A 22,837-nucleotide genomic window follows, 5' to 3' on the forward strand; every position below is an offset into this window, starting at 1 on the left:
AACCAAAATCAATGAATCTGTTGCTATTTTAACAATTTGTTCCCAATCTTATTGAGCACCGGAAGTTTTATCAAATCAACAGTTCAGCGCATATAAAAGCATCTGCAGTAATTTGCACAGTAGTTTTTAAAGCACTAAGCAAGATGAAGGACTACATTGGTACTGCCGTTATAATTCTTCTTTATTGTGTTACATTCTCACGTATGTATCATATCTTCATTATAAAAACTTCCATAAGATTATTTCAGAGGCTCAAAACTGGACTCCTGACCCATTTTGTCCTTTTCCATCGGACCATGTGACTCGATATCCTTACTATGGCAACTGTTCTGTTTACTGGGAGTGTTATGCAGGCACCAAGTACGTTATGGAATGCCCGGAAGGGCTCGAATTCAACGCCCCTTTACAAGAATGCGATACTCCCTCAATTGCTAATTGTGATCCTTGTAGGTGGTTTTGTTGTAAAACTTCAATTTTTTGATTATTTATGTTTTAGTCGCCTCAACAACAGCAAATCCAAATCCACGTAAGTTGTATTTCTTGTTATTGAAGATTTTCTACGGTTTTTTTATAGCAACTTATACTACTATTTCGACATCTTCGCACCAACCTGGACCAGACTGTCCTTTCCCCTCTGATGAAGAAATTTTCTATCCTTATGACGGAGACTGTACCAAGTACTGGGAGTGTTATGAAGGAAATGCTTACTTGTACAACTGCCCTAAAGGACTTTGGTGGCATCAAGAACTAAGTCAATGTGACTATCCTGGAGACTTTTGTACCAATAGTGAGTACTGCAGTGGTGTTTCATTTTAGATTATTTAGTTGTTTTTAGCTACCAGTACTTCAGGAACAGGCACAACACCAACAAGTACTAGTCATTCAACACTTACTACACCTCATGGTAAACCTGATTGCGAGGGTGTCGGCGAAGATCCTGTTTACTATCCTTATCCCGGTGATTGTACCAAATATTGGGAATGTGCTAACAGCGAACTTTTTGAGGAATCTTGTCCCGAAGGATTGTGGTGGAATCCCACAGTTAATCAATGTGATTATCCTGGAAGTTACTGCAGCGATTCTTCGTGTAAGTTAGTCTTTAGATCCGAAGACTTAAATTAATTTGTGTTTTTAGTACCAACTGGTAATACTGACAGTTCTACACAAACAACACCTGGAAATCTTCCCGATTGTTTTGGTACTGGAGCTGATCCCGTTTATTATCCTTACGAAGGCGACTGTACGAAGTACTGGGAGTGCGCTAATAGCGAAAGATACTTGTACTCTTGTCCAGAGGGACTTTGGTGGCACCAAGAAGCTAGTGAATGTGATTATCCCGGCGATTTTTGCAAATGGGGTTAGGCACAGTTCAATGTAACATTATGTAATAAAAAAGTTTAAGTTTTTCGTTTTTAAATTTAACAAGCTCTTTGATTATGTAAATTTACTAATGATGAAAATTTTTACAAATTAAAATTAAGTGACAATTATTATTTATTTACTTTTGTTTCATAGGCAGAATATTGTTGTGCTCCAAAAATTTTTATTCTTTTGTAATTTAAAAACTTGCGAAGCTAAGGAATCGTTCAACATTGTACTGTAGAAAGGCAATTAAAGAAGCCAAAAAGTAACAAGCAGTTTATTTCTGGAAAATTCCATAATCAACTTCTAAACCTCAAAAGATGGCGCGTCAGAAGAACGAGATTTTAATCTTTTGAATGATGTAATACAATGACAGACGAAGTCACTAAATAAAAATTATACCTATTTAAAATTGCAGAAAAAAAATGGTATTTGATAATTTTTTACTTTACGTGCATTATATTATGCTTATTTCTCAATCCTAAAATCAGCAAAAAAATACATATTTTACAAATGAACTTTATACGTGCATTATTTTAGCACCAAAATCTATCTTTAAATTTTCTCTAATAAAAGTTTTGTGATAAGATAATGCACTCAAAGAAAAATCGCACCAGTTTCTGAAATCACTACTTATATTTATAACATTGAATATAAAAAGGATATTGTGTTGTAAACACTCTTTAGATCTTTAGACAACATTCAATCATGAAGATCTTTATATTCAGTTGTATAATATTTACAATTCTTATTTGCGTCTTAACTCGTAAGTGTACCATTTTGATCGTATATCAAATTACAAGGTCTTTTCAGAGACACAAAACTGGACCCCCGATCCATTTTGTCCTTATCCGTCGGAAAATGCGACTCGTTATCGTTACTACGGTGACTGTTCTGTCTTCTGGGAATGTTTTGAAGGAATTAAGTATCTTGAGCATTGTCCTGAAGGACTTGAATACAATGAACGTCTGCAACAATGTGACACTCCTTCAATTGCTAACTGTGATCCCTGTAAGTTGATTTCATTAAAAATGTTCAATGTCAAACGTTTTTGTTACAGACGCGTCAACAACAGTCAATTCAAATACAACTTCTACCAAAACAACACCAACAACACCAACAACACTACCACCAACAACACCATCACCAACAACTACAAAAACGACACCAACAACAAAGACCACAACAAAAACGACACCAACAACAATAACTACAACAAAAACGACACCAACAACAAAAACGATACCAACAACAAAAACGACACCAACAACGAAAACGACACCAACAACAAAAACTACAACAAAAACGACACCAACAACAATAACTACAACAAAAACGACAACAACAAAAACAACACCAACAACAGCAACATCAACAACAACAATAACTTCGAAACCTCGTTGCAAAGACACTAATGAAACTTTCATACCAAATCCGAACGATTGTAATAAATACTGGCAGTGTTCTAATGGAAGATTGTATTCACGAGAATGTCCAGCATGTCTTTGGTGGCATCAAGAAGTACAAAGTTGTGATTACCCTGGAGATTACTGTGGATCCTCTACAACTATCGATCCTCAAGATCCCAGTTGTACAGGATCCTCTACTACTAGTGATGTGTGCGAAAATGGAGATTTTTATTTTCCCGATTCAAATGCCTGTCACTTATTTATGATGTGTGAAAACGGAAATTGGTCTCAAGTTAAGTGTCCTACAGGGCTTTTTTATTCCAACTTCCTAAAAGAGTGTGTCATCTCGGATGAATCCGAGTGTTGTATCGACAACAATTGTTAAAAATAAAATATCGTTGGAAACAAAAAATTAAACTATTTGTTACATTTAATTAAATTATTTTAGACATCAGGGTTTTTTATTTTTATTAATGATTATCGGATTGTCATCAATTTTATGACGTTCTATATATCAATCTTATCTCAAATACTTGAGCATGCTAGAGTTTTGATTTAAAATAAAAAAGCAAAATTATCTGAAACGTTGTACTTAATTGATTATTAAGCGATGATTAAGCGTTTTTTACAATTCAGATGTATAAATTAGTACATATACCTGACATATACACTTGACAGTTTAAGACTGAATAACGTCATTCTCATGCCGTAATATACAGGATGTAAGTAAAGCACCAAACTGTAACAGCGCTGTTAGGAAGGTGGTATATATTAATTCAAATCTAGAAGAATTTTTTTATGCAGTATTTCGTGTAAGCTATGGAAGAACATGAAAGTAAAATTTCGTCTCAGTTTGTAAAATTCAACAAATCAAGTTATTTCATGGAACAAATGTCACGCATGTCACCGGACATTTTGTGGCAGGCGTACGCCGTCAGGTACCTACAAGGTGTTTATAAATGTTTTTAGCATCAAGGGCGACTCTGGAATTCCTGTCGTGCACTACTTTGCCACTTTGTTTTCATAGTGAATATAACTATCTTGACAATTATTTATAATGGTGCTGACGTCAACGACGTTTCAGTTACGGTTTTGTGTCCAAATTTTTTATTTTCAAGTTTCAAACGACAGCTAGAACAGTTTTCTTCTCAAAACTTACTTTGCTCTATGATTGAGGATAACTACAAATGTCAGTTGAAAATCTAAACCCATATTTACAATAAGCGGCAAATTTCTTTGACATTTCATAGCCACCCTTGATGCTAGAAATATTTATAAACACCTTGTATAAGTTGTGCTGAACAGTTTTGCAATGGTCCTGAGATAACAGTAAATCATTCCTTGTTGTCTGGATCAGAACAAACACAATTTATAACAATACAATTTGAATGTTTTTATAAGTTCATATACGATTTATTATATGTATGAACGAAATATTCAGTTTCAAGTACATTTGTACCGCTACTGACTAATCATGTCAAATATAACACATGTTTTTCATTCTTGTTTTTGTCAAAACCAAACTACTCTGTTTTCAGTTAAATCTTTAATTATTTTTCGAGTCCTGATTGATTTTACACCCTTATAACTTGTACCAGAAAAGACAAAAAGAAAAAATTTTGTCTTTTAGAATCTGATTCTCTAGGTTAAGATACAGGATGCTTTACTTACAAAACACTCTGTATAAATATTATTTCCTTTAATTAATGAATAAAATTTTAATTTACTTTACTAGTGAATAAAATTTTATTTTTTTTCCAAGGGAAAGGACTTTTTTTTCTTTTAATAATAACTTCAGACCTGTTAAGTCGACGAAAAATACTAAAGAAAAAACAGAAAAAAAGCGCAACAATTCATTGGTTGGCCAACAATTCATAGAAAACCGTATGACATGGCCGTAATTATAAGATTTTAATGAAAATAATTTTAATGTTTTATTTAATTTTTATGGTGTCGAAGTTTGGATTCTTTGTTAGTTTTTAAAAGCATTTCCGTTCCGGATTTTATTTATCCTTTCAGGGGGTCGTCATTATTGAATTCGCAAATGTCGAACCCGCGGATGTTGAGGGTCTACTGTTTATGTATATTAAATTTAAACATTTCTTTTTTGCAAATTCACATTTAGAATGCAAGACACAATATGTGTATAGTTAACAAGTCTTTCGCGAGCTTTGGAACACCTGTAGAGTTGGTTATTCATCTTATAACCATTTTGATAGTATGTATCTTGAGTATTGATTAGGAAATTGTCAATTAATGTCAAATGTTTCCTGGAACCCTTTTGCTGTTTTTTAAGTACCAATTAATTGACTGATAAAATTAATATCTTACAAATACATTACAAATACAAATACAAATAAATTATGCTTTAAGGGTTAAAAGTATGCAAAGAAGTACAAGTCTAAATCCTAAACCAGTCGGTGCGGTGTTTGTTTATATATATACAGGATGACCCACCTAAGACTTTCCAGACCAATATCTTTGTTATTTATGCTTTATTTTAGGTTTAAAATTTTATTTATAACGTTGAAATAGTTTAATTAAGATCAAATTAGGCCTCACGTATTCAATAATGCGTTTTAAATTTTATTAAAATGTGTTCACAAATAACAAAGATATTAGGCTCGAAAATCTTAGGTATATTAATTACTTGTAGTAGCATAAGTCGGCTGTCTCAAGCAGAAACACAGTATTGGCTTTTTAATAAATTTTTCACTGGGCCTAGAAATGACTTATTTAAAACGCCTTCACAAATTATTTGAACTCTACTTTTGTCATTTATCTGAAGATTTTTAAATAACAAAAAGATAAATGACAAATATAATGTTAAAATTATTTCTGAAAGCATTTTATATGTCATTTCTAGGTAAATTAAATAATAAAATTATTGTCTAACAATTTCGTTTTGTTTTAAAGAATAATAAAAAATGTTTATGCTTTTTAGATCAGTTATTAGAAGAAACGTTTAAAATATTGGACAAAATATTGTAATTTAACGCATTTAAGTCACTGGAAGTATTCAACACTGACTGATCCTGCAAATTCATGTCTAAAAATTTCTTGTATGACATGAGTCACTTGTAGAAAAAATAAGTGGTAATTATAAATCTGTCATCATTGTGATGACACTTTGTACTATATAGATTAATCTTATCTTATTGTCAGTTATGTACTTAAATATGCCTAACTAAATTTTAATTTTAAATCAAAACAATACTATACATATGTGTTAAATGTTAAATGTAATTAAACTCGGTATAAAAAAAAAGAGTTTTCTTAAGCCAGGGACGATTTTCTGTTGTAGACTTATTTACCTCAGTCAGAATTTTCGTAAATAAGTTACAACCGTTTTATTGATATCTTGAGTGTTGATTGGGAAATTGTCAATTAACATCAGATATTTCATGGAACACTTGTAATAAAAATTAAGTGACAATTAACTGACTGATAAAAATGAAATTGTGCATACAAAGAAATTATCATCCAAGTTTAGGAATATGCCAGTTTTTCAGCTGTATAATATTCAAATGAAAAAAAAAAATTTTGGTAATTTAACCAACATAAATAAAGATTATGAAAAATGAGACATAAACAATTTCATTAGTAATAAGAATAGAAGAAGGATTTCTTATCTTTAAACAAGCAGCATCCGCATGCTTGACAATGTAATCGAGTATATAAACGTATAAAGGCGTTAAGTTCTCTAAAACAATTATTGTAGTAGTAACATTACTTGTGACACAATGTTCAAAAGCATTATTTTTATATTTGTTGCGCTTTGTGGTAAGTGAGCTAATATTGTATACACATTTAGGTATTATACTTTCTTCCAATTTTAGCTCCTTTTGTTTTTGGAAAAGTAGTCCAAGTTGCAAAAGAAGAAGGAGTTAATATTAATGTAGATGTTGAGATTATCAATAATGCTGATGGTATGGTAAACAAGATCTTTATTGTCCTATTTTGTTAACACTAATTTGTTAGATGACGGTAAAAAATTAAATAGTAGTTGGCCCGCTACTGGTTCAACATGGAGATATAATGGAATAACTGCTGGACTAACTACAAACTGGACTAGCAGCGATAATGGTACTACTAGTTGGAATACTAGCACTCCAACTTGGGGACCAACTACAAACTGGACTAGCAACAGTAATGGTTCGACTAGTTGGCGTTCTAGTACTTCAATTTGGGGACCAACTACAAACTGGACTAGCAGCGATAATGGCACTAGTAGTTGGCGTTCTAGTACTCCAACCTGGGAGCCAATTACAAACTGGACTAGCAGCAGTAATAGTTCTACCAGTTGGCGTCCTAGTACTTCAACCTGGAGACCAACTACAAACTGGACTGACAGCAACGACAGCAACGAAGTAGTCCAAATTGCGGAAGGAGGAGGAGTTAATATTAATATAGATATTGACATTATTAATTATGTTAATGGTATGGTAAACAAGAGCTTTATTGTACAATTTTGTTAATTCTTAATTTGTTAGATGATGGTGGTAAAAAATTAACCAGTAGTTGGCCCGCTACAAGTTCAACATGGGGATATAATGGAACAACTGCTGGACCAACTACAAACTGGACTAGCAGCGGTAATGGTAGTACTAGTTGGCGTTCTAGTACTCCCACCTGGGGACCAACTACAAACTGGACTAGCAGCGGTAATGGTAGTACTAGTTGGCGTTCTAGTACTCCCACCTGGGGACCAACTACAAACTGGACTAGCAGCGATAATGGTACTACTAGTTGGAATACTAGCACTTCATCTTGGGGACCAACTACAAACTGGACTAGCAGCGATAATGGTACTACTAGTTGGCGTTCTAGTACTCCAACCTGGGCACCAACTACAAACTGGACTAGCAGCGGTAATGGCACGTCTAGTTGGCATCCTAGTACTTCAACCTGGGCACCAACTACAAACTGGACTAGCAGCGGTAATGGCACGTCTAGTTGGCATCCTAGTACTAGCAGCGGTAATGGCACGTCTAGTTGGCATCCTAGTACTTCAACCTGGGCACCAACTACAAACTGGACTAGCAGCGATAATGGTACTACTAGTTGGCGTTCTAGTACTCCAACCTGGGCACCAACTACAAACTGGACTAGCAGCGGTAATGGCACGTCTAGTTGGCGTCCTAGTACTTCAACCTGGGCACCAACTACAAACTGGACTAGCAGCGGTAATGGTACCACTAGTTGGAGCCCTACTAGTTCAACTTGGGGGCCAACTACAAATTGGACTAACAACAATAATGGTACTACTAGTTGGCCGGGGACTAGTTCAACCTGGGGATACAATGTCACAACTGCAGGACCAACTACAAACTGGACTAGCAGCGGTAATGGTACTACTAGTGGGTCTGTTACTAATTCAACCTGGGGACCAACCACAAACTGGACTATCAACAATGGTACTACTTACTAGTTGGTCTGTCACAAATTCTACTTGGCATTACAATGGAACAACTTTTAACCAACTTGAAAACTAACGGCAATTGTTCAATTCAATTTCAATTCGTTTTAATTGTTCAATTTATAAGTTGATTTTTTACTAGTTGCAATAAATTAGAGTTGTAATGTATCAGCTTTTAACGAATTTGATAAATCAATTGCCTAACCAAACTGTATAATTAAATAAAATATCAAAAATTTCCATTGATAAATGTGCTATGTTAAAAAATTAAATAAAGCAATTTTTTGTAAATACCTATTCAGCGCTAATTTTTACAACAAAAATACTTATTATAAAAATTGTGGTATATCACATTTGCTATTAAAAATGTTTTATAACATTATTTCGTAGGTGTAACGGTTTTTGAAATACAGAGTTATTTAAACATAAGATGACAAGTTTGACAAAACCGGAATATAATAAAAAATAACATTTTAAGCAGCTGCCTGAACACCTTATTGTGATATGCATTGATTAACGAGCATAGTTATATAACTGTTTAGTTATATAACTGTTTTTTTTTTGACATGTGCTGGCAGTGTCTACTGAAGAATTGTAGTAGGCGGTTTCTTTAAAAGTACCCCACAAAATTAATTTAATGGTGTAAGATTCTAATCAAGATGTCATAGATTTGTAAATTTTTTTAGCCAAACGTGGTTTTCAAAGAAATTTATTGGATAAAAATTGGTGTTGATAAAAATTATCAAAAGTACAATTTATTCCCAAACACCAGATTTTGTCAAAAAATGCTGAAGCTGAAGTAACCGTTACAAAAAGTACTTTTTCTGCCTAGTCAGAAAAAGTGTTTCCATGTCAACGAGCGCTTTTCATTACTTATAACAAAATTGCCTATTTTACTGTCTAAAAACGACTAAAAAATAGTGACTTTTTGGACGTTTAGAGAAAAAAGTATGATATTATTACTATTGCCAATTTTTTTAACTTTGATTTATCTCCACTTACCTTTTGTCCTAAAATAGTGTTATGAAGTTGAAAATTTCTTATACTTTGAAACATTTTTCTATTCTGTTAATATTTGTCAGAAGTCGGGCTAGAAATGTCCATACATTATAAGACGAAACAGCATTAAAACGGAGGTAAAGCTTAGGATTAATTTGACTGTTGCAAATTGCAAATCTTTTTGACATATCTGATCGTAGAACCGTCAAATTTATGATGTATTGAGTAAACAGAGTCCGCCATTCCTGGATTCGTCAAATTCAAATCGACTTTTGTTCATGTGGGCGGAGTTAAACCAAACTTACAAAATTCCGACAATAGATAAAAAATAAATAATAAAAAATTCGAGATTACAATAAAACAAAAGTACAAAAAGAAATTTGATATCGAATATCCCCTGTCAGTTTATTAAGTATAGAAAATCTGTTCTGTGATGAGTTTGATTTATTTCGTGATAAACTGATTTCTACAATTTTATCTTTTTATTTAAAAAAAATTATATGTGTAGTTACTTAAAAACTGGCTAATTTTATTGCTAGACAAAATAAATTTGGAATAATTTTGAAATTTCTGATATAAAAATCGTTTTTCCCTCAATTGTATTAGATTTACTAGCATTGCAAAGAAATCTTCAGTTCACTTCATGGCTTCAAGCTTTAATTTCCCACTGCTTCTTTCCTATAATTTGCATGACAGCATATTCAATTAATTCTGAATTTTTTGTGCCGCAACCAATATTCTCCTAAGTCTTAAACTTCAAACAAACAAATTTTCTGCCACACAAATTGTTTCCCCTAGAAAAATTCTCTTAAATTAAAAACTACAAACTAATGTCTTGAATGTTAAAATTACACGGTTTGGACTTATAAGTAGCATAAACCAGATACAGAAATTATGTAATATGTTACTAGATTTGCCACAGCCAAATAAATTTTTAGAAGCGACTAATAAAGTTGAAATTAACGATTTAAGTAATCATCCAAGTATAGGAATATGTCTATTTTTCAGCTGGTTATTCAATTAAAAACGAAAGACGATTTCTTTTTAGACATATAAGCAATTTGATCAATAGATATAAATGGTCAAATTTTGGAAAAATATTTCTATTTAGATTTCATTAGTAAAAAAAATAGAAAAAAAAGTGTTAAGGCTGTTCACGATCACATTTTTTCTCAAATTTTTACGAAGAATTTTTCTTTCAAATTGACGTTTAAGACTTGTCACAAAATTCTGCAGAATTTTTTTTCTGTTCGCTAACGTCCAAAATCAGCGGTTTGGGGGTTTATTCTCTTCACTTGACGCATTGTTATTGCGCCGAATTGTGAAATTATTTGTGAATTTTTAGAACATTTTCCAATTTTGCTGTTTGTCACGAAAATATTTATTTGAAAATAAATTCTCAAATTTTTAATTGAGATAAAAATGTGATCGTGTCAAACCGCCTTTATCTATAAACGAGCGCCATCCGCATGCTTCACAATGTGAGTATAAAAGTATAAAAGCATTAAGTTCTCGCAAACAATTTGTAGTAACATTACTTGTTGTCACAATGTTCAAAGGCATTTTCATATTTGTTGCGCTTTGCGGTAAGTGAGCAAATGTTATAGGGGTGTAGTACATTTAGGTATTATATGTACTTTCTTATTATAGCTCCCTTTGTGATTGGAAAAGTTGTCCAAGTTGCGGATGGAAACGATGGAGTTAACATTGATATAGATATTAACATTATGGGTGATGCTACCAACCAGAAACCAACCAAAAACTGCACTAGCAGAGGTACTGATACTACTAGTTGGCCTGACACAAACTCTACTTCTTATAACCAACCGTAAAACTAACAGCAATTTTTGTTTTATGTGAAAGTTGATTTTTCGCAAGTTTCAATTTGAGTTTCAATGTATCAGTTTTTAATAATTTACATAAATTAAATAGCTAAGCATATATTTATTTTCATTTTAGGGTTGCATGGGTAATAATTTCCTTACGTTGTGTAACCACTTACATATTTTTTTTTACTTATTCCTCTTCCAAAATTTTTCCCAAACAACACCTCACAGATGTATTAAATTCAAATGGGGAATTTAAAAACAAAAATATTCTAAGTTTAATATTCGAGTAAGAACGAAAAAGTAACATCCAATCCGAAAAGGTTTTGTATAGGTTTACCGTAAATGTAATCTCACTTTGATAAATGGATGACAATACTTCTCAATTTTACGGATCTAACAATTTTATATGGTCATCTCCTATTCGGGAATATGTGCTTGTTTCGTATTGCTATTTGAATATACATGTACATAGGTGTCTCAGAACTCGTGACCCAGAGAAAACAGGCACATGCAGACAGTCATACGAAACCAAAATGTTTAAAGCAAAAGATATGTAATTGAGTTAAGATAAAAATACGGTAGCCAATTAGGATCGCTGAACCGACGATGGCCAGAGGTATGCGAAGGGTTTTTTTATAGGATACGCAAAATAGAGAGTACTGTTGTTTATTCGTCAGAGAGACATTATGGTCCTGTTGCTTAGAAAATTGAAATAGGTTTTTACTTCACCGCTATTCTACCTATGCAAAAACTTTCGGTATTGGCTTTCAGTTTTTCGCCCTTGTTCGAATATTATTAAACTTCGACAATTTTGTTTTAAATTCGCAATCTGTATTGATGTCAGTTCTCTCTGACTCTCTGAGACACTCTGTATACTTGTTTTCTTTGGGTCACGATTATCCTGTGTACAAAGTTATGAATCTATTTGAGTTGTTTTGCTTAGCGACTACCCAAAAGTTTTGCAATTTTAAAATTTTTGATGATAGTTCTGAACACATAAAACAACGCGAAGAGCATACTCCAAAATATTTCATGTTACAATTCATATAAATAAACGAACATCTTCAGATTGCTTTTAATTTTGGTATTCAAAGTTGCTTTCATTTAAGTAAATACATTTGATATTAACTATGTAACTATGTTTTTATGAATTATTTATATGATAAATCGTAAAATGTACTTAATATTTAAGCAAACAAACGTATTGTATGTTTACATATTAATATTCATGTTTCAATTAAGCATTTTATATCAATTTATACACCCTTTTATCACCTGTCAGTTTATTAATAATAGAAAATCTGTTCTCTGATGAATTCGTTTTCTTTCGTGATAAGAACTGATTTTCAAGATTTTATATCCTTTTATTTAAAAAAATACATATTGGCTTAACATGATTTATGATTGATCTCATGATTTATTGCAGGGATTAAATCATACTTGAGGACAAAATTTATATTAAATCTGAGGGTCACATCTGAAATCTGATGATGCCACTGTGTTGAAAAAAAATTAGAGAAAATGAGCTGTAGGTCCATTTTTGCAAAAGATTGTATAAGTTACTTATTTTCGTGTACTCAATATAAAAGTGTACCATTGCTATATAAAAAATAATAAAGAAAAGTGCCACTTATCTCATTAGGTACACCTTTTCAGTTAGCAACCAGCCGGCATCACTACTATCTCATGTGCTTTTTTTGTATTTTTTGTTTTTCTCTATTCACGCAAGTTTTTGAAACACTTTTTATACTTGTGTTTCGTATTCGCAGCACCAACTAAATTCGCAAGTGTTAGTACAACAGCTTCGCTAAAAATGCCTAAATCTTGAAAATTATGCAAACTTGTTTTTATGGTAATAATTATAAAATTTTGGAAGCACATGATCATCAAAAAGTAAAATTTATTTTTAAAATTCTGTTTTAAACTTTGAAAACTGTACACGATAAAATTGCATGTTCCACTCGTGAGAAAAATGTGTTTTTCAGCTCTTTAAACTCTCTGGAAAAACTGCACCTTTTTTTGCTTATAGAGCAATCTTCTACTTATTTTTTTTAGCTGTGGAGAATTAACAACTATATTTATCCGCCAAAGTTCATATCTATATTCTTCAAATTATAGCTTTTATGGCACCCTAAAATCCTTATAGCTAAAGCAATGTAAAATTTTATCATCATAACTCAAAAACGGTTGGTTCTAGAAAAAAGAAAGTGACTTGTGATCGTTTTTTCCCCAATCAATTGTCAGCAATCGTCAAATTAGTTGCGAGATTAACTTAATTTCAATTAAGCTATTTTGTAAACCGGCCCTTACACTAAGAGATCAAGCGAGACTTTCCAAAACTGCTTAGTATCTTGTCTGTGTCAATTTGAAATAACATTTTAGTCTGGAAGATTAAAACCGGCGAGGAATTTGATGAAAATCGCTTGGTTTTTGGTAGTTATTCTATAAAAAATGCTGTAAAATTTACTTTTCTGACCAAACCAATTTAAAATTATAAAACAAAAATCTTTAAAAATTGTGAAGACTAAATACATATTATTATTAGTCCAGACAAAATTAACATGGATCAACAAAATCTTAAACTCTCAACTTTATTTTAGCACTGTATAAAGTATTTTTTGATGGATTAACAGAAAACATTAAATTAGGTTAAATGTATGTATTTCTAGACGTGAGAGCAAAAATCGCCAAACTCAGTTTGACGTTTGCTAATATTTTGTGGGGTTCAATCTTCGTAATTTTTAATCAGTAAACAAATCTTTTGTAATTATATTAATAGAAACTTTCAATATTAAACGACTGTTGGTTTTTTGGTGCATGTAAATCTAACACTCAGGTATAAAACAAAATGTAAAAGTTTTACTCTTTCACAAAAACAAACATTTTAGAGTTAGGTGTTTTTCACTGTCAGTTACTAATTTACCTATTGTTATTACTAGATAAACATTTTGAAATAAAAGTAAAAAAAAATTGTTATCGAATATCCCCTGTCAGTTTATTAAGAATAGAAAATCTGTTCACATGATAAATTTGATTTATTTTGCGATAAACTGATTTAAACGATATTAAGTAGGTATATTATTTTATTCCAAAAATCCATGAATCTAAACACTGGCTAAATTTATTGCTATACAAAATAAATATTAAACATTTATCATTTCGATTTTGTTTGGTTATTACGTTCCTAATTAATTTATAATGCTTTGACGAAATTCAAATTTGAAGACTATTATTACAAAAATTAAATTTAAAACTTTTGTTTTGTTCCGCAAATTTATTAGCATTGCAAATAATTCTTCACTTCAATGCATTATTACGTCAAAACCATTCGAATTTCCCACTGCTATATTCAAATATAATTAAAAAAAAAATGTGCTACAAGTCACAAGATCTAAATCCCAAACTAACAAATTCTCTGTCAAACAAATTGTTTCTTCCTATAAAATTCTGTTAAATTAAAAACTACAAATCAATGCCTCAAATGTTAAAAGTACACTATCCTAGCTTTTTTAAACCAGAAATACGCAAAACAACGCAATACAAATTAAACATTCAGAGTTGAATCAACACAAGTCTTTTATGTCAGATCAAATTCAACCTTCTAAAACTCTTTCACTGTAAACACCAAAGCAACAATATCAAGCATTTGAACTTATAACCGAGTGACATAAAGCAGATGCAAAATTTATGCAATATTACTAGATTTGCAGCAAGTCTGGGAATACCTATGACAACTTTTCAGTACAATACTTAGATAAAAAATAGATTTTAATACAAAGGTATAGGTAATTTGTCCAACATAGATAAAAATTGTCAAATTTGGAAAAAATGGGATTTTAATCCAACACTTTCGTTAGTAGTAAGAATAATAATGGTTTTCTTATCTTTAAACGAGTGGGATTCGCATGCTTGACAATATAATCGAGTATAAAAGTATAAAAGGGTTAAGTTTTCGTAAACAATTTGAAGTAACATTACTTGTGCGACACAATGTTCAAAAGCCTTATACTGTTTGCTGCACTTTGTGGTAAGTGAGCAAATATCATAATATGCATTTAGGTATTGTACTTTCCAATTCTAGCTCCTTTTGTGTTTGGAAAAGTTGTTCAAATTGCCAAAGATGGAGAAGGAGTTAATATTAATCTAGATATTAATATTATGAACAATGGTAATGATATCGTAAGCAAGGTTTTGTAATATTTTGTTAACTTTTAATTTGTTAGATGATGGTCAAAATTCTACTACATGGGAATGTGACGGAACAATTGATGGAGCAGCCACAAACTGTTCTTGGCTTGACAATGGATCAACTAATAACCAACCGGAAAACTAACAGCAATTTATTGTTCTATGTATAAGATAATTTTGCGCAAGTTTTAATTATTGGATTTTCAATGTATTAACTTTTAACAAAATAAACAGATTAAATAGTTAATCATTATTTTGATTTTCATTTTACAGTTGTGTAATAATTTCTTTACATTAATTATGTATCACTTAACTATTTTTTTTTCAAAATTGTTTCTCAACAACACAGCACCGACGCCGACGTGTTAAATCATTTTTGCTCAAAATTACTTTTATTAGCAAAAATTTTATGCAGAAAATAATTAGAAAAAATACTTCTATAGTAGGAATTTGATAACTTTGGTTTAACCCCGCCCACATGAACAAATGACGATTTGAATTTGTCGAATCAAGGAATGGCTAGCTTTCTTTACCCAACATAATTAAAAATTTGACGTCTTTAGTGTCACACTTGTTAAGAAGATTTGCAGTCTTGCAGGAATTCACTTAATCGTGAAACCTTCGTCGATTTTTATGGTGTTTAATTTTTTAATGTGTGGACAGATCTACCCTGAGTTCAGACAAATATCAACGAACTATCAAAATGTTGCAGACTGAATCAGACTTTCATCCAAAATTCTATTGACCTAAAAGGTAGGCGGAGTTAAACCAAAGTTATAAAATTCTGACTATAGAAATATATAGGTGGCTCTGCATTTGCACCCTCGAGAAAAAGGGCTTATGGAGGCAACAATTCTGAACGAAAATTTCGAAACTAAAATTTTTAAACTTAAAAAATAATCGAGATAAGACGAAAAAACGGTAGCCAATCTTGAAGCTAAACAGAATTTGAAAATCTGTAACTATAGATCATACTATCATCTATTGGTCAGATAAACATTACACTTTCGTTGCTTAGGAAATTGGGATGGCCTTTTACTCCACTCTTCGAATAAGCTGTCGGGTTTGGTTGGTAATTTTTTATGCGTTCTCGAATACTATCACACTTAGTCAATTTTTGTCAGGATGTCATGATGTGAATTTGGCAATGTTGTAGCATTGAACAAAATCAAAGTGCTTACATCTTATTCAGGAAGTGCAAATGTTTTTTTTATAAGTATTTGCGTGCACCACTAGGTTCCCCTTACCGCGCCCTGAATTTAGAATTTGCTAATTTTGAGACACCCTGTATATACAGTATACTCTATATTTTAAGGATTCAGTAACAATTTTATATGGTTCTTTTCTGTTCAGCAATCGAGATTAGTTACCTTATTATATTTATCTTTATTTATTACTCCTATGATTTATTACAACTATTTCTTGTTCCGTTTTAATGTTCAAATATGTTTTTTCTCTGTATTATCCTACTGACGGTATATTTTATTATAAATTGTAGCAAAATTAGATTTAATTTAAACTCGCTCAATTTTTATTTTTGCACTGTATAATAATTTTCCCAATGGATTAACAGTAGACATTCAAGTATATTATATTTATTGTTATTATTAGATAAAAATTTTCGAGATTACAATGAAATAAATGTCAAAAAATTTTTGATATCGAATATCCCCTGTCAGTTTATTAAGAACAGAAAATCTGTTCTGTGATGAATTTGTATTATTTTGTGATAAGCTGATTTTTAAGATTCTATCTTTTCATTTAAAAAATGCATACAGGTATACCTAGAAAGTGCCTAAATAGGTTGCTATACAAATAGGTAGCAATTATATGTATACCAAGAGAGAGAAGCTGATGTAAAAAAAAAAATAAGTACGCCCTATCTGACTCTTACTTTACAGAAACTCTTACTTTATATAAATTCATTCATAGATAATAACACGTTTAATAATAAGCTGTGTAAAAATTAACAAACACAAATATAGGAATATCTACTTAACAAGAAACGAATGATTTCAAGCTCTGCGCATGTTGCATCTTTAAAAACACGTTTAACGAATATAATAATTTCAAATTTTAAAAATTAAAAAAAATCCTAATTCTAACAACCAAGCATAAAAAAATCTATTGCTACAATTTGTAAAATTTTTATTCTTTTCATATACAACATTTCATGGAAAAACTTAAGAAAGCTTCATGTGTAAATGGACAGAACATTCCTAATTCAATTCTCAATTGCTGAGCAAAGGTGTGAACAATGCTGGTGAATGTTAAAGAAAAAGTTGAGGTGAGGTGAGGTAGAGAAGCCTCAAGGTAAATCATCATTTGCAATTGTTAACTATTAATTTCTAAACTAAAACCAATAAAACTTCTTTATTTTAATTACACAGTTCGAAAACTGACATGTTCTCGTGTTAATAGTAAAAAATAAGTATTAAATGCATTATTATTTAGATTTTGTTTGGTTATTACGTTGCTAATGAATTTATAAACCCTAAGCAAGATTAAAATTTTGGAATTCCTGGTAACCAATTTTCCTACAGGTCCTAATTTCCAAACAAACAAATTCTGTGCCACACAAATTGTTTCTCGCTCTAAATTTATCACAAACCTCAAACTTTAAACCAAAGCCTCTAATGTTAAAATTACACGATGTCAGCGTTTTTAAACAAGAAATACTCAAAAGACAATACAATAAAACGAAACATTCAGAGTTGAATCGACCCTATAGTTTTATAAAAGTCTTTTATATTCTGAAGCGGAATATCAAACATTTGGACTTACAATAAAGTGGCATTAATTAGATGCAATCTTCCAGGATTTGCAGCAGTCGTTGAATATATTTTTAGAAACGACTAACGAAGTTGTAATTAACGATTTAAATCATTATCATAGTTTAGAAATATGTCAATTTTTCAGCTATATGGTATTCAAATAAATATACATACATAGGTATAAGTAATTTGATCAACATAGATAAAGATGGCCAAATTTTGAAAAATAGGATTAAGATACAAACAATTTCGTTAGTAATAAGAATAGAAAAAAATCCTTATCTATAAACAAGCTTGACAATGTAATCGAATATAAAAGTATAAAAGCATTAAGTTCTCGCAAACAGTTTGTAGTAACTTACTGGTTGACACAATGTTCAAAAGCATTTTCATATTTGTTGCGCTTTGTGGTAAGTGAGCAAGTTTTACAGTATATTTAGGTATTATATGTACTTTCTTATTGTAGCGCCCTTTGTGGTTGGAAAAGTTGTCCAAGTTGCGGATGGCGATGATGGAGTTAACATTGATATAAATATTAACGTTTTGGGTGATGCTAAACCGACTAAAAACTGCACTAGCAGAGGTACTGATACAACTAGTTGGCCTGACACAAACTCTACTAATTATAACCAACTGGAAAACTAACAGCAATTATTGTTCTTTGTATAAGGTGATTTTACGGGTTTCAATGTATTAGATTTTAACAAATTAGTTAAATTAAACGACTAACCATATATGTATTTATTTTTATTTTAAGGTTGCATGTGTGATAATTTCATTACGTTGTGTAACCATTAACTATTTTTCTTCTCCCAAACAACACAACACAGACCTGTAAAACTATTTTAATTTTTGCCAAAAATTTTGTACAGAAAAAAAATAGAAAATATGCTTCTGAATAGTTTCAGAAACATGTTATGAAGTTATAAAAACACTACTTGTTTTTATTTACACCCGAGGATGCACTACAATCATTCCACAAAAATAGTCTTCACACGAAATCAACAGTATTTATCCAATCCAACCTTGATTTGCCAATAAGCGCCAATGTGATACCCGACTTATCAAATCCTATAAATTTTGACTTGTATCCAAGGTTATAAGGTGTTTGAGGAGCTGGTTGTAGGAGAGATCACGATACGAACTGACATTGTGGCAAGAGTATTCAACACCCTTGCATCCATTTTTTTTTTTCTGCTGGATCAGATGATAAAGAATGATAGCACGAATTTACCCTCACGATTTAAAAAACTAAGACAACATGTTCTTCTAAACACTTCCAAAACTAAAATGAAGACACCATTATTGCTGTCTTGTCGACATGTCACTATGACATCTGTCAGATTTAAAATTAAATCAAAAATTCATTCCATAGACCTGAATACTACATTTTGGTCATCAGTTGCATCTTTATCATGCAGCCCTGTCTATGTCAGAAACAGGTTGCTGTAACTGCTTTTTGTAAGCCATTATGACAAGACTTTACACCTGTCATTCTAACAAATAAGTACCATGTCCATTTCAGATAAACTCTCAGAATTCAAAGCAAAATTAATCTAAACCTGTTCCTTTGTATAATAATTTTACAATATGAATATTTTTCAAAAGAAAAACTTGGCAATGCTGCACAACTCTTTCTAATAAAATTTTACATTCGGCAGTCGCTGAACTAAGCAACTGATACTAAAAGCTTTACAATGTTGCAACATTGAAAAGTTTTCTACAAAGCCAAGAAATGGTACTTTTAAAAGTTTAAGAAACCTGGTTTAAAGCACTTGCTCTTTTTTTTAATACAGAATATCATTAACTGTAAAACATGTGATGTCTACCAAGTTGTACATGATGCGACAATTAAGTGACATTGACATCTACAATTTTTTGTTCCTGGTTGTACATACACAAATTAAATAAAAATTAAAGAAAAATTTCGAGAAATAGTTATTTACATCGATGCGAATATTTGAGCACTCAACATATCACTACTGACCATTCGAATAAACAAATCTCAGATCTCGTGACAAGAACAGATTCTGATAGAAATACAAATAGCGAATTCAAATACAAAAATCGTCGAAGTTTAATAGTATTCGAGCATGAACAAAAAAGTGGATAGTCAATTTCAAAAGCTTTTACGTGGGTAAAATGGTCATAAAATAAAGAGGCATATAAATTTTGTAGACAAACCAATTTTTTGTTTTAAGAAAATGTTATGTCACAATTGACATTTTTCTTGTAAGTAATTATTTCTTTCTTTACAGCTGTTTCTTCCTTATTTTTGTTTTTCTTCAATATCTCTGATATCGAATAGTATTAATTGAAATTACTGGGTTGTTGGATGACAATATTTTAATTTTTAATTTGACCATATTATATTATTTATTGTTATCTCCTGTCATTGCATTAACAATAGAAAATCTGGTCAATGATGAATATGATTTTTTTCGTGATAAACTGATATTCAAGATTTTATATCTGATTATTTAAAAAAATACATATTGACTTAATATGTTTTATGATTGATCTCTTGATTTATTGTGGCTTAAATCGTACTTGAGAACAAAATCTGAGCGACACATATAAAATTGGATAATCCCATTGTGTTAAGCAAAATATAGGATACTATTAACGACACCGAAATGTGAACGATTTTTTCGTTGTCATAGATTTTTCTTTTAATTTCCATAATATAAATGAGACTTTCAGCAGTGGCGTTTTTTTTTTTTTCTAAATATTTTATATTAGCTATGCAACTCTTACTAAACACCAGCCACTGCTTTTAGCGACCGGTTTTCTTCAAATTTTGCAATGACTCTTGATTTTTCGTCTACAGTTCAATGTCTAGCCGATTTTAACTAACTACTATAATTAATGACAATAAGAAGTGCGCCTATGATTTAAAGTGGAAATTACGCTAGACAATTTTGCCGTACACATTTCGTTGTAGTCAATAATACGAGGTAAAGGTTTATTTTTGCAGAAGATTGTATAATAAGTAACGTACTTTTTGCGTTGCGGCGCTCTAATTTAAGTAATAAATTATTTTTTTCTTTAAATATCTGTGGAGAATTAGTAACTATATTTCATCCGCAGAAATTAATTTTTAGATCTTTGAAATTATAGTTTTTATGACGCGGGAGATTAGCGTTGGCGAACTCTGTACGTTTGAAACAATTTTAGAAATTGAGATTTTGTGGTTTTTGGATAGTTAATATTCTGAGGCTAAGCGAGACTTTTTAAAACTGCGTAGTTTCTTGACTGTGTTAGTTTGAAATAACATATTAGTCTGGTAGATCAAAATCAGCGTGGAAATTGATGGAAATCTATTGGTTTTTGGTCGTTATTCTATAAAAATTGTTGTTAAATTTATTTTTTGTACCGATTAAAAATTGAAATTCTTTGAAATTTTTAAATTGAAATTTGAAGTTTTTACAGATTTTAGCTCAAAATTCAAATTTTAAATTTAAAAAATATCGCATCTTGCGAATCATATTACCCACAAAGGAATGCTTTCCTACGCATAAACAAAAAAATCCTGTGAAAAATCCTGGCGTGATAAAATTATGCTCAATGGATTTTTGTGTCACATTGGACCCTCGCACCAGAAAATTATAATTCATTCTCGGGATATAAGAAAAAATTTTGAGATCCACTCTTTCAATATTAAAGAAGTATTAAATCAGGTGTTTTTTGCTCCCAGGTACAAATTTACCTATTGTTGATACTAGATAAAAATTTTCGAGATTACCTACAATAAAATAAAACTTCAAAAAAATCTTTGATATCGAATATCCCCTGTCAGTTTATTAAGAATAGCAAATCTGTTCTGTGATAAATTTGATTTATTTTGTGATAAACTGATTTCCCCAATTTTATAGTTTTTCATTTAAAAAGTACATATTAAGTAATTCCTAAAATCTGTTTCTTAAGTTTATAAAAAAATATTGTATGCATTCTCATTTGAATTTTATTTGGTTATTGTTATTACATTCTTAATTAACTTATAATTCTTTTCGACGAGATTAAAATTTTAGAATTCCGGATAAAAATACCAGTTGAATTTGTTTTTTTAGTTTCTCAATATTGTTAACATTATCAGCATTGCAAAAAAGGCTTCACTTTATTATGTCAAGGCAATTTAAATTTTTCTCTGCTACTTTCGTCGATAATTTGTATGACTGTATATTCAATTACAATTCCGAATTTTTGCTGCCACAACCAATATCTCCACAAGTTCTAATTCTTAAGCAAATTTTCTAGCACACACATTCTTTCTTCCTCTAAAATTCTGTTATCTAACAATAAAGTTAAATACTTAAAACCAATGATTCAAATATTTAAAATGTATACGATCCCAACGTTTCTAAACGAGAAACACGCAAGACAAAGCAATAAAAACGAAACATTCAAAGTTGATTCAACACAAGTTCTATAAAAGTCTTTTATCTCGCATGAAATTCAACTTTGCAAAGCTCTTTCACTGTAAATACTCAAGCAGAATTTCAAGCATTTGGACTTATACCTAACGGAGTGACATAAAGCAGATGCAGGATTTATCCAATGTTAATAGATTTTCAGCTGTCGTTGAATACATTTTTAGCAGCAACTAACGAATTTGTAATTAGCGAGTTTAATCATCATCAAAATCTATGAATATGACAACTTGTCAGCTGTATACCGTATTTTTTAAGTAAAAAAAAGAGATTGCTTTTTACACACGTTTCAGATTATTTCACCTACATAGATCAAAATGACCAAATTTTGTAAAATAAGATTTTCTAACAAACACTTTCGATAGTAATAAAAATAAAAAAGATTTTCTTATCTTTAAACAAGTGGGATTCGCATGCTAGACAATAG

The 22,837-nt window shown here is 30.9% G+C and overlaps 2 protein-coding genes across 2 annotated transcripts; both read left to right on the forward strand.

Moving 5' to 3' along the window:
- Nucleotides 1-25: 25 nt before the first annotated feature.
- Nucleotides 26-3,222, forward strand: LOC148178557 (uncharacterized). The gene is made up of 8 exons (XM_088029433.1): nucleotides 26-201; nucleotides 249-446; nucleotides 497-526; nucleotides 575-787; nucleotides 836-1,087; nucleotides 1,136-1,357; nucleotides 2,176-2,373; nucleotides 2,423-3,222. The coding sequence occupies exons 1-8, from the start codon at nucleotides 144-146 to the stop codon at nucleotides 3,154-3,156; spliced, it is 1,905 nt and encodes a 634-aa protein (XP_087885559.1). The 5' UTR covers nucleotides 26-143; the 3' UTR covers nucleotides 3,157-3,222.
- A 3,240-nt stretch (nucleotides 3,223-6,462) lies between these two features.
- Nucleotides 6,463-8,487, forward strand: LOC148178558 (uncharacterized). The gene is made up of 4 exons (XM_088029599.1): nucleotides 6,463-6,554; nucleotides 6,611-6,700; nucleotides 6,753-7,211; nucleotides 7,265-8,487. Exons 1-4 carry the CDS (start codon nucleotides 6,515-6,517, stop codon nucleotides 8,200-8,202), a joined length of 1,527 nt encoding a protein of 508 aa, XP_087885725.1. The 5' UTR covers nucleotides 6,463-6,514; the 3' UTR covers nucleotides 8,203-8,487.
- Nucleotides 8,488-22,837: the final 14,350 nt, after the last annotated feature.

This window comes from Gnatocerus cornutus, chromosome 2 (genome assembly GCF_029298725.1).
Source record: "Gnatocerus cornutus isolate USDA-ARS CGAHR chromosome 2, icGnaCorn1.1, whole genome shotgun sequence".
Taxonomy (NCBI): domain Eukaryota; kingdom Metazoa; phylum Arthropoda; class Insecta; order Coleoptera; family Tenebrionidae; genus Gnatocerus; species Gnatocerus cornutus.